General features: G+C 44.7%; 1 protein-coding gene across 1 annotated transcript; it reads right to left on the bottom strand.

Annotated features, from left to right (window-relative positions):
* Positions 1 to 9,154: 9,154 nt before the first annotated feature.
* On the bottom strand, positions 9,155 to 10,964 carry LOC124696470 (probable N-acetyltransferase HLS1-like). The gene is made up of 3 exons (XM_047229198.1): positions 10,721 to 10,964; positions 10,372 to 10,523; positions 9,155 to 10,239 (listed from the first exon to the last, which is right to left on the bottom strand). Exons 1-3 carry the CDS (start codon positions 10,889 to 10,891, stop codon positions 9,396 to 9,398), a joined length of 1,167 nt encoding a protein of 388 aa, XP_047085154.1. The 5' UTR covers positions 10,892 to 10,964; the 3' UTR covers positions 9,155 to 9,395.
* Between the last annotated feature and the right edge of the window lie 2,047 nt (positions 10,965 to 13,011).

Here is a 13,011-nt window from a genome sequence, read left to right as displayed (position 1 = left end):
CTAGAGGCGGTGTTTCTACTCAGGATCCTCTATATCCTGAAGGGCATCCCAAAAGAGTTGAACAAGATTCTCAATGAACTGAAACTAGTGCTCCATCTAAGAAAAAGAAAAAGAAACATAAAATTGTTGTAGAATCCTCTGAGCCTGTTAATGATCCTAATAGTATTTCCATTTCTGATGCTGAAACTGAAAGTGGTAATGAACATGATAAAGATAACGATAAGAATGATGCTTCTGATAAAGAAGAGGTTGGAGATGAACCTGAAAAGCATGTTAAAAATAAAAAGTATACTAAAGAAGATTTTATTGCTAAGAAACATGGTAATGAAAGAGAACCTTGGGTTCAAAAGCAAATGCCTTTTCCTGCTAAGAAACTAAAATCAAAGGAAGAAGAACACTATAATAAATTTTGTGATTGGATGAAACCTTTATTTTCCTGCAAATCCCTTTGACTGATGCTATTAAATTGTCTCCTTATTCAAAGTATATGAAAGATATTGTCTCTAACAAAAGGAAAATTCCTAATGAGGAGATTTCCACTATGCTTGCTAATTATTCTTTCAATGGTAAGGTTCCAAAGAAGCTTGGCGACCCAGGTATACCGACTATTCCTTGTTCTATTAAGAATAATTATGTTAGAACTGCTCTATGTGATTTGGGAGCGGGTGTTAGTGTTATGCCTTTCTTTCTCTATAAGAGACTTTATTTAGATACGTTGATACCAACTGATATATCTTTGCAAATGGCTGATAAATCTACTGCTATTCCTGTTGGTATATGTGAGGATGTTCCTGTTCAAGTTACTAATAACTGCTTGATATTAACTGATTTTGTTGTGTTAGAAATGCCTGAAGATGATAATATGTCTATTATTCTTGGGAGACCTTTTCTTAACACCGCAGGGGCTGTTATTAATTGCAATAAAGGAAAAGTTACTTTCAATGTTGATGACAAGGAGCATACAGTTTATTTTCCCAAGAGGATTGAGAAAGCATGTGGAGTTAATACAATTTCTAATGTGAGAACTATCAAAGTGGGAACCAGTGATTGTCCTATATATGAGCCTGAACAAGGATATCAAAATATTATGATTGGATCAATGTCAATACAATTCAAGGTAACATGATTGATTTGAGGTTTAATTCTTCTTATGTTATGTAAAATTTATTTGGTGGCAAGACTTGATCACCCTTGTTAACAAATTCATTTTATATGCATAGAAGAGCTAAACAACATTTCTTTCTTCCTCCACTTGATCTACTTGCTGTAGCACTTTTGTTTTGCAAAGTTCTTTAGTTAATTAGAGATTTCAAAATCTTTTTCTGCCTAGTAATAATAAATTTAACACCCAGAAATGTGCATTTTTCAAAGTTTTCAAAAATTCGCAAAAATTATACCATTGGTCCTATTTTTCGACGAGGCACCTGGGAACACCTGGGGATGACCAGTGGGGCACCCCACAGGCCAGCGCGGCCAGCAAGGGGGGCGCGCCACCCTGTTGTGTGGGCCCTCCTTGCCCCATTTCTTCATCTCTTTCACTCATTGCACTCTCTCTCCCGAAAAAACTCGTACTCATTTTCTCTCACTCGCGTTTCTGCTCAAGAGCTCAAGATTTCTCGATCTCTTTGCTCAGCCCAGATTTATGTCTGAAATTTGGCACATCTGCTCTCCGGTATGTGACTCCTCCGATTATCCAAATAGAATTTTGTTTGGTTGAGCATATCTTGAATATTTTGCTGCTGTAGGTAACATGTTTAGTGAGCTTGCATGCCTGTTCTAAGTTGTAAGAATTAGTTTTGATGCATGTTTAGTACTCCAGCAAGTTCCTATGGTAGTTTCCCTCAATTATATGTCACCAAATCAAATTTTATAATGTTTGTTGAAAAATTTCAGAAAAGGAAGATGGATAACCACAACTTCGGAGAAGTGTTTGAAAGAGAGACAACCAGCACGGGGATGCCCTCAAGGTCATCCACCCAATTCAGGCAATCCTATAATGAGGACCTCATCGCACCAAGCTTCGCACCCGAAGAGGACAATGGAGTCCCTAACGCTTCATCCTTCCCATGTTATGACTTTTTGAGAAATGCAGGTTTGTTGGATGATTTCTTGACCCTCGTCGGTAAGGCAGGCTTAACCACCTACATGGGAGATGAGAGTGAGCAATACTACACGCTCACTAAAATCTTTGTGGAGAGCTTCAAGTTCAACAACAAGCACTTTCGCCCGACAGTTGCATTCAAGATCTATGGTAAACCTATTACTATGAAGTTGGAAGATTTTTGTGCTGCATTGGATATTGCCCCTGTAGGAACAGCAAAGAAGATTGAGGACAACCCCAAGGAATTGCTGGAGCTCTATCGAGGAATCACCAATGATGATTGTCGCACCATTCAGCGTGGCAAGATAAGAAACATTCAACTCCCCGCCATTAAGTATTTTGCTTATTACATTGCTACTAGCATTCTTGGTAGGGAGAACACTAGTAATATATCTAGCTATCATCTTGCTTTCTTAATTGCTGCACTCACTGGGGACACGCCTTATCATCTTGGTGCTCTTGTTGCTCGCCGCTTGTCTAACAAGGGACCTATATTTGGAGGAATTATTGCATCACACATTTTAGCATATCTAGAACTTCCTCTTGACCCTACTGATGTGAAATTAACTCCTATAAGGCTTGATATTGCTGCTATGAAGAGTCATCAATTTGTCACAACCGACTCTAGTTCAGATAATATTGTCTATAGAATGTTGTTTGCTAACGGGGAAGAGAGGGAAGTTCCATTGCCACAGCCAGATTTGTTCAGTGTTGACAGGAAACCATGGTCGCGCTCTAAGGAGGAGGTGGATGAGCAACTGAAGATACAAGGCTTCCACCAGCAGCACGACTCCGAGGACGCCGAGCCCTCCTACGACTACACCGTCACTTATCCGGGTGCTTCTTCCAGCACATACCCGGAATATGATCCATCTTCGTCGTACTACGGAGGTGCTACTTCATGGGCACCATGGGATTGATCTCCACTTAGGCCAAAAGCCTAAGCTTGGGAGGAGGTATACCGGCATCACTCATTCTTTGCATATTATGGTTGCTGGATACTTGTATATACTTGTTTAGCTTCTTGAAGTGGTTTTCTAATAAGAGGAAGATGATATTTGGGGAAGTGCTGCCTGAAAACAGATTCTGGGCTGTTACTAAAAAAATTAGTGCGCACAACCAGAACGTTATTTTGAGTTGCAAATTTTTGTGCATGTTCCCCAGGTTGTTACCTAACTTTAATTAGTTGAACACTTTTCGAACTGAGCAACGGAAGATTTTTGTAAAAATCGATTTCTGTACTGCTGTCAGGTTTTGGCAGATTTCTGCCACCCTGCTTTTCTGTGTTTCTTCTAGTTTTCATTCTCTTGTTTTTGTTTTGTTTCTTTCCTAAAACACAAAAAGACCAAAAATATTTCTGTTGTTTCTCTTCACCATTTGTTTACTTTGGTTTCTTGCTTTCATTTTACTTTATTTGTTATCGTTGGTTTGCTATAAGAAAACCCAAAAAGATTTTGCTTTGTTTGCTTGTTTCCTTTTGTTCTTGTTTCTAATTCGAAAACACCAAAAATATTTGCTGTTATTCTTTGGTTTTGTAAAGTTCATTATGGAGTTCAATGGTTTTCGGTGGCTGGAGCGTGCTTCCATTCCATATTATTCAAGCTACACAAGTGAAAAGGCAATAATGACGATCTACAACAATCTGACTGTGGTGAGAGGCTGGTATGAACTCTATTTGTTTTCATTTTTGTACATATACTCATCCATGTGAGCGTGCTTAGTTGGTTCATGTGAGGTATATGTCATTTACGAAAGCCTAGTAGTTCATGGTCTCTCATGTTTAGTTCCAATTTATTAATATGAGTAGCATGTCATAAATATTTGCTTGCATTGCTTTATTCATAGATAGATATGACATTGTGGTATCATCCTCTGAATAATCCACTTGAATCAACTTGGCACATGCTCACGCATGTATATGACTGAACAAAAGTCAATTAAGCCTCGATGATTTATTTTGCCTCAGAGTTCTTGTATCACTTTTATGCCTCTGTTAATTTATTTTGCCGCAAGCATGATTATGACGATTCATCGCTCTCTTGATTGTCGCTTCCCAGTCTATTGCTAGCCTTCACTTGTACTGAGCGGGAACGCTGCTCGTGCTTCCAAACCCCTGAAAACTAAGTTATTCCAAAGTGTCCACCATAAATACCTATGCATGGCATTTCAAACCATTCCAAGTAAATTCTCATGTGCTACCTTTAAAACCTTCGAAATGCTTCACAATTTGTGTTAATGTTTTATAGCTCATGAGGAAGTATGTGGTTTTTATCTTTCGATCTTGTCATTTACTCCGGACGGACTTTCACCAATGGACTAGTGGCACGTCCGCTTATCCAATAACTTTGCAAAAAGAGCTGGCAACGGGGTTCCCAGCCCCAATTAACTAACTTTCATAAATTTAAAAATAGACACTCCTCTATGGTATGTGATTGTTGGTCGGCACCCGAGGATTCGGTTAGCCATGGCTTGAGAAAGCAAAGGTGGGGAGGAGTGTCATCTAAATAAAACTTAAATAAAAAGGCACTCCTTCATGGTATGAGATTGTTGGTCGGCACCCGAGGATTCGGTTAGCCATGGTTTGTGAAAGCAAGGTTGGAAGGAGTGCCACCCAAAAATAAAATTTCATGGGAGCCGCTCTTGGAAGTTCGGTTGATGAGGTAGTTAGAGTACCCATTACCATTCGTTGACAACAACAAACACCTCTCAAAATCATTTTACTTCTGTCTTTAGAAAAATGCAAAGCTCTAGCACATGTTAATCCCTGCTTTCCTCTGCGAAGGGTCAATCTTTTACTTTTACATTGAGTCTCCATCCTTTCTTTGAGCACTTTCTTGAGAGCACAACTGTCATTCTTAGTGTAATATGCTTGTCCCAAAATGTGATTAATTGTGGTATAACTTTGATGCTTTTATCTTTGATAAATCTCCACTTCCATTCTTTCCATGAACCTCAAAGGTGCCCAAGCATTTATGTTTTGCTGTACAAATACGGGCAAGCGAGATACCACTTTATCATATCCTTTTATGAACATTGCAATCCTGCTGATAGACATGATTCATGATGCTCATTATTAATTTGTTGGTACCTTTTCCATGATTGACATAGCTATTAGATGATTTTATTTGCATGTATCTTAGTATGAATTGCTTAAGTACTTACCATATCATGAGAATATTTACATCATATGAACAAATATGTTCGTGAAAGTTCTTTTATCGCACTCAGTAGTTAACTGAATTGCTTGAGGACAAGCAATAAGCTAAGCTTGGGGGGAGTTGATACGTCCAAAACGTATCTACTTTCCCGAACACTTTTGCTATTGTTTTGCCTCTAATTTGTGTATTTTGGATACAACTAACACGGACTAACGCTGTTTTCAGCAGAACTGTTCTGGTGTCTCGTTTTTGTGCAGAAATCCAACTTTCAGGAAAATCCTCGGAATTTATGCGAAAGGTCTTATTTTTCCAGAAGATTGACGGAGCCAGAAGGGCAAGCCAGGTGGAGGCCCGAGGGCCCCACACACTAGGCCGGCGCGGCCCAGGAGGGGGGCGCGCGGCCCTAGCGTGTGGCCCCCTCGGCTGGCCTCCGACGCCCTCCTTTGGACTACTTAACGCCTTCGACCTAAAAACGCACGGGGAGAAGTCGAAGTCGCCAGAAACCATCCAGTACGCCGCCACCATCGCGAAACTCCGTCTCGGGACCAGAAACTCCGTTCTGGCACCTCGTCGGGACGGGGAATTGGAGGAGATCATCGCCATCATCATCACCGACGCCTCTCCATCGACCAGCCATGTTTTCCCCATCCATGTGTGAGTAATTCCCCCGCTGTAGGCTGAAGGGGATGGTAGGGATTGGATGAGATTGGTCATGTAATAGTCATAAGATTGTTAGGGCATGGTGCCTAGTATCCGTAGATGTTACTTTTATGATATTGTTGCAACTTGTTATGCTTAATGCTTGTCACTAGGGCCCGAGTGCCATGATCTCAGATCTGAACATGTTATTGATTCATGAAGATATTCGTTGTTTACAATCTTACCTGCAAGTTGTATACACATGTTGCTGTCCGGAACCCGAGGCCCCAAAGTGACAGAAATTGGGACAACCGGAGGGGAAGACGGTGATGTGAGGATCACATGTGTTCACGGAGTGTTAATGCTTTGCTCCGGTACTCTATTAAAAGGAGTACCTTAATATCCGATAGATTCCCTAGAGGCCCGGCTGCCACCGGACTGGTAGGACAAAAGATGTTGTGCAAGTTTCTCATTGCGAGCACGTACGACTAAATATGGAACATATGCCTATTGATTGATTAGTACTTGGATACCGTTTTATTATTATCTGCAAATGCCCTGCTTTGATTGTTACATGAGTTTCTCTCATCCATGCAACGCCCGTTCATCCATCCCTGTGCCTATAGTATTTTAATCCTACTGTTTACTATAATCACTACTGCTATCTTTGTTACTCTGCTGCTGTTATTTCACTACTGTTACTACCATAAAACTGTTACTACTGATAAACTCTTGCGAGCAAGTCTGTTTCCAGGTGCAGCTGAATTGACAACTCCGCTGTTAAGGCTTTCAAGTATTCTTTGTCTCCCCTTGTGTCGAATCAATAAATTGGGTTTTACTTCCCTCGAAGACTGTTGCGATCCCCTATACTTGTGGGTCATCAGGCACCATGGCGCACCCACTGGACACCTTCCCCCTCTCTTTCTTTTGTTTTCTTCCACTTCATGTGGTACCGATTCCGGGGCGTCACAAGTGGCAATAGGTGGGAAGTTTAGTCCCGCATGGAAAGTTGGGAGGAAGTTAGACCACATATAAGGTGGGTTGTTCCACCACTAGTAAGTGTGTGAGAAAAGGAGTGGTACACGCATGCTCCTCCTCCTCCTCGCTCGACTCGACACGACACGTCACGACGCGCCACGCTCGTAGTGAGTGGATTGAGACTTGAGCCGAGACTTTCCTTTCTTTTTGTAGTTCAGGAAAACGAACAGAGTACTAGACGGACGCGTCACAGTTAGTCGGTTCAGGTCGCTCCCGGACCATGGGTCATCTGTAACCGACTCGAAACGTGCGTGCGACGTGGGTGTGGCCCATGCTGCCTAGGATTTCCTGATCCTATATAATCTCTTGCCCGGCTACCGAAGAAACACATCTGATACACGAGTTAGGGTTTTGCCACATCCCTCTGCTTGCACCACCATCGTAGTGTACTCCATCCCGCTCACCGGCGTGCACCGGCGCACGGGAGAGCAGGTCTCCGGAACCGCTCGCCTTCGTGATCCTATACATGAGAGGGCGAATAAGGTTTTTGGGAAGCGCTTTGTGCGACTGCTCAAGCTCTTCATCGCTGGTCGTCTTCCGTCTAAGTCGTGCGGTGCTGCCTACCGTCGTCTTCAACACCGTCTACTTCGACCCGTCGTCAACAACGCTGTCATCAACAACATTACTGATGCATCGGCGACTACTATACCACCACCACCACCAGAGCGGTACGTGCGGCATATCTCAATCTGGTTAGCGATGGATGTTGTATTGTTTACCCTACTACTATTCATGTTGATTAATGCATCTAGTATGTTTGAGTTTCACATGTTAGTAGTTTTCGTTGTCATGCTTAATATTCTGGAATTAATCATGAAAATTGTGCATAATTATCCAACACTCCCCACTCCCAGATATAAGTGTAACAGTTACCCCACTTCTAAGTCCCAAGTCCTCACTGCACGGCTGTCGTACTCCAAAATGTTGAACCACTAATCCTAGACCGTGATCCCAAATCCGCATTGATTAGGCTCGCCCAAATCCCAAAATCATATGGAAGAAGACTACAGCTTGGCCAAGTCTTTCTTGAATGTTCACTACAGGAATGGCGCTCTACGCTGACGGTCCCGAGCCCTCGGCATAGCCCTATACGCCGATGGTGGCCGTCGTCTATGGACCCTCGGCGTATAGGGCTACACCGAGGGCTGCATCCCATGTACAAATCGCTTTTCATGTCGTTCTTCTTCCTATTCTTTGATCACGCTATGTTTCTATCAGATCCACCGCGCAGAAGTTGCACATCCGCCATGATGTACTCGCTCCGTGCAACCCGCCGCCAAATGAAGAGATGCTCAAAGACATCGGTGGAGGATGAAGCCTATTCACCATCTACAACCAAGATTTGAACTAAACTGCAATTAGTTTAGGCTGGGAGAACAAAGAGGGTATGAATCCCTCTTCTAATTAGTGTACTATCTTAAGATTAGTACAGACGAGCACTAATCAGCAAAAGTGTAAGAATTTTATTTTTGAAATGTTAATGAAAAATTATATCTTAATAAAATGGAATTACTATCAGAATGAGCTTGATTATGGACTATTGAATGTGAATAATTTAGATGCCGTAAAATATCTACAAAGACTGCACAATTACATGCCGCACTTATATGTATCACAACAGTAAATTTTGTGATGTCTATTAGTGTACCGATGCGTTTCAATTTAGGTGCCACGTACGAGAGCATGCGGCGGATCGATATGCCGCACGAGGAGAAAAAAGCGATGGCGCAACACTGTCACCAACGTAGTTATCCTAACGGCTTTTATTTGTCGAGCCAACTCGAGCATGGCGATTAGACACTTCATCGACGTTTAATTTAGAGACTTGTAATTTTAATCTCCTAAAATAGGTTTTATCGCTTTGGGCTTACATTGTTTATTACTTTTATTTTTGATAGGAATGAGGTAGAGAAAGCTACTACATTAATTTTTGTATATAAATAACAAGAACTTAATTTGACATTCGTGGCGACTCAAACCTGGCTAGCTAGGTTGTACACCTATTTTCCAAACCAACTAAGAGAGGCTCACTTCTTTTTCATTTTGTTATTGCTGCTTGTAGGTAGTAGCAAATTTAACTGACAGACCGCCCCATCCTGATGAGTAAAAGAAACACTAACTTAAGGCGGATTTAAAATTAGGTCTTAACAAAATATCAACCGCGGAAAACTCGCCGGTAGGTATTTGGCTCCGCTATAATTTGCGCATTACTCTCAGATTAGCATCTAGTAACTGCTTGACAATATCTCATTGAACATGCTTTCGCCGTCTCTGTCGCATCTCTTTCTCGTCGATTCGACGGATCGATCGATCGGTTCACAGCCTCCAACGGTTTCTACAACCTAAAAAAAGAGTCCTACAAAATCTGGACTACCAAAACTAACCATAGAAAAGAAATTGCTAAATCCAAGCTAAACCCCTAGCTCTAGCTGGTCTAGTTACGGTCGCTACCGAGTCAATCACACCTCTCTGGGGTCCACGAAGATGGACAGCCCAGGTGCTGACTTGGCCCAATCCCAGCCGTCGGTGCTGCCTCGCAGCTGCTTCATGCACCACAGATCCTCCGGGCACGACAAGCTTCGCCAGTGCGGCAACCGGAGGCGGAGCGGGTCGAGGGCGGCCACCTCTACTGCCACGGCTGCCGCCCTGCCGCGCGCCATGTTCACGAACGTCGCGAACAGCGCCTCCGCGGCCACCGGTGCGTCGGCGCCCTCGCCGCCTAGGCCGTACGCGAACCAGCCGGCGAACGAGCGGAAGAAGTCAGGGACTGACGGCACGCGCATCCACTTGGCCGCGCGGTCCAGCGCCCTGCTCGCGGCCGCTGCGGCTCGGCGGAGGAGCGACGCGCCGCGCATCTCCAGGCGGAACACGCCGCCGCAGTCCCACAGGCTCGCCACCGCCCACGACGCGGGCGGCGACGCCAGGAATTGCTCGACCCCGTGCCACTGGTACCCGTGGTCAACGACGGCGAGGAAGGTGCCCAGGGAGAGCTTGTTTCCGAGGACGGCGCTGATGTCGTCCGGGAAGAACTCGACATGCGCGAACCGGCGGCGGTACAGCAGCTCGGCCTCGCGCGCGTCCAGGGGGAAAACTCTGGCGCGGCGCGGCGGCCGGAGGCGGTGCGCGTGCACGGGGTGCACGAGGAGCGACGGCGTCCGGAACTTGGAGTAGCCGCACCGCGCCGTGAAGAGGCGGACCGACGGCTCGTTGGACTTGTCCGTGGCCATGTAGGCGTACTCGGCGCCCATGAGCGAGAACCACCGCTCGAGGTGCCGCACCAGGCTCAGCGCGATGCCCTTCCTCCTGCATGCACCGATCGATCACGCGTCTCCATTAGTTTCTTGGGCACGCCGGCACGCGCCGATTCAATGCTACAGTGCACGCGCATAGGCGCGCAATTGTCACGGACGAGGAAAAGATGGATTGAATTGTTACCTGTGGGAAGGCGAGACGCGGAGGCCGAGAATGTAGCCGACGCTGGCGAGGGCTGGGGCGCCTGGGCAGCTCTTGCCGGTGGCGACGGACTTGACCGTGCCGCGGATGACGCCGACGATCCGCCGCCCGCCAGGGACAGACGTTTCAGCTACCTTCCATGTCCAAATCAAAACAGTTCAGTGATTAAAGCAACCCACTACCAGCAGCAGGAGAAATCAAACGATCCAAATCAGCTCGCTGCTTGCTCTTCGCGACGGGTAACTGTAAGCAGCGAGCGGCACGGCCGTTGCATCTCTCCACCGATTGATGCGGCAGTACATAGGAACACAGGTCCACAGTATACACCTACCAGCATGACGAACGCCGGCGAGTGTCGAATGCGGGCAAGGGGGTCGCCGAGCAGGTCGGCGTGGAGGGACATCCCGCCGGGCTGGCCGAGCTCGCACTCTCCGTCGACGGCCTCGGTGCCGGCGCGGTCCGACGGGTCATACTCCCGGATCTCCACCTTGCCGTCTCCCATGAGGCCTCGCTGGATGGTAACCGTATCCCTACTGCTCCTAGTGTACCTGGTTGCACTAGCTCTGTGCTCCCGGGGCCGGGAAGGAGGAGAAAGTGGGCGGCCATGGCGGTTAGCGCGCCTATATATAAACGGCCAAAACATACGCCTAGCTAAGGGACCTGTTTGTAAATACAAATAATCAAATCCCTTGAACTTCGCCTCCTCGCACCAGAATTGAAGCGACCCAGGATTCTTTCTTTTTGACATAAAGCTTTCGAGGAATTCAGGGGTTAAAAGCTATAACTCACGCCCAGACCGTTCGATCTCTCCTGAATCACGTGTGGGGCAGCTCCACGTACAGAAAAAGGTCGTGCTTGGATAACAGTCGTTTCGATCGGCAAGAGGCATATGATATGCAGAGAGAAAAGAAGAGGTCCAAATTAATCCAAAGAAAGGGTTTGGCGGTTTAATTTTGCCCTTTGAATTCCCCTGAAATTTAGCCCTACTACGTTAAAAGAATTGATGAAGCGCCGCCCGGCCGCGACGGGGAGTGGAGCATATATCATTGGGTCGCTGCTATGCGTGGGAGCAATTAACTGCGCCATTAAGGCTCTGTAAAATTATGGTCTTTGGATTTGGATAGTGGGGAAAAAAACTGCCCCTTTACACCTGGTTTTACATGGTTCGGTTTGTGCTCTTTCGGCGCTCACAAAAGACCTTGCTTTTTAGTGGCGTTACAACACTAACAACGGCCAGTTTTGCTATGTGACGTACATGCAAGTCCTAGTGGAAATATTTTCTGAGCCTGTCGTACCACAAGGCAAATATTGCCATCGCTCCCTAATCCCAACTCTCAAATAGTTAAATTTATCCAGCAAAGTTGGAATCGATCTTCGCGAGCTGTACAACCAGCCAACTTGTAGATTTCTCATGTGATTCATCCTTTGTTTTGTCGATTAATGTATATGCCAACGCAGAGATGGCTATCTCCTGATTAATTAGCTTCTTTACAAAAAATGAAATGAATAGGTATATTTAATTTTTTCTCTAAACCATTGTCACAATTAAGTTTAGCCCCTCCCTCGAATACTCACGCATAATGGCGTCTCCAAGTAAAGATAACGTTTTCTCCGAGTTCTCGCTTACCGTTACCAACAAAAAAATGGAATCCAACGACACCCTTAATTTCCTCCATATTTGTCAAAAACTTTCCACACCCTTCGTTTCTTCCATGACCTTCTCCTTGGTACCGTTTTGTCCTGCCTAGCGTATTGGAACCCACACGTTAGCCCAATCCTCAACCCACTCGACCCCTTTGTGCACATCCTACTTGATCCCAATCGGACGCTCCTTCGCGCACAACCCTCTGCCTCTAGCCATCTATCGTAGTCGAGATGTAACCATGTTCCTCCTGACTCTTCCACACATAGTGACACAATGGAGTGTCCCCGTTCACGCAGTCGTTGAGTGCTAATGCTAGGACACGATCGTGCGCCACACTGCGTGCCGCCGCTAATACCACCAATCACGTCGTCTCCTATGTGAGAGCTCCAGTCATTGGAGAAATTCCCTCCTTGTTTTTTGGAAAGTGCTCCCCGTACTTCTTATGTGGGAATGGAATTCAGATTCCTTCTTTTAAATCATTAATTGCACATGTAGTTCTAATAAAAGGTTTTCCAGGTATTATATGCCATGGTATTTTACTCACCATGTCCATGATAATGAAGTTCACATGCACAAAAGTCATATGCAATTCAATCATAACATTATTTATGCTTCCTAAAGAATGTTTAGTAGAACAATCAGCAAGTTGTAAGTCTATATTGCATTTTTCTAGGACCAATGTTTAGAGCATCATATATAGTTCTTGGTATAGCACCCACATCAGACCCTCTAATAATAATCCATGAAAATTACATATGTTAATGTTAATTAAAGGGTGATTTGGTATTACCATTAAGATTTTTAATCTCCTCCACTTATTTAGTTTCATGTACTTTTTAATTTTTTCCCTTTGGATAATCATATATCTTTGGGGAAACTTAAAATGTCACTCATTTACGATAATCTATTATGATCACACATTAAGGTGTGGTCCTTAGTTTTCACATAAAATTCCAAAGAGTTTATTTTCTTAGAGA

This window comes from Lolium rigidum, chromosome 3 (genome assembly GCF_022539505.1).
Source record: "Lolium rigidum isolate FL_2022 chromosome 3, APGP_CSIRO_Lrig_0.1, whole genome shotgun sequence".
NCBI lineage: Eukaryota > Viridiplantae > Streptophyta > Magnoliopsida > Poales > Poaceae > Lolium > Lolium rigidum.
This window is presented reverse-complemented; position numbering and strand designations above follow the sequence as displayed.

What these genes read in the sequence shown, in the direction of transcription:
- LOC124696470 (XM_047229198.1), bottom strand. Translation starts at nt 10,891, where the DNA reads ATGGGAGACGGCAAGGTGGAGATCCGGGAGTATGACCCGTCGGACCGC. An exon ending in CGCCGGCGTTCGTCATGCTG is followed by an intron (nt 10,524 to 10,720) that starts GTAGGTGTATAC and finishes TGGACATGGAAG; the next exon opens with GTAGCTGAAACGTCTGTCCC. An exon ending in CGCGTCTCGCCTTCCCACAG is followed by an intron (nt 10,240 to 10,371) that starts GTAACAATTCAA and finishes CGGTGCATGCAG; the next exon opens with GAGGAAGGGCATCGCGCTGA.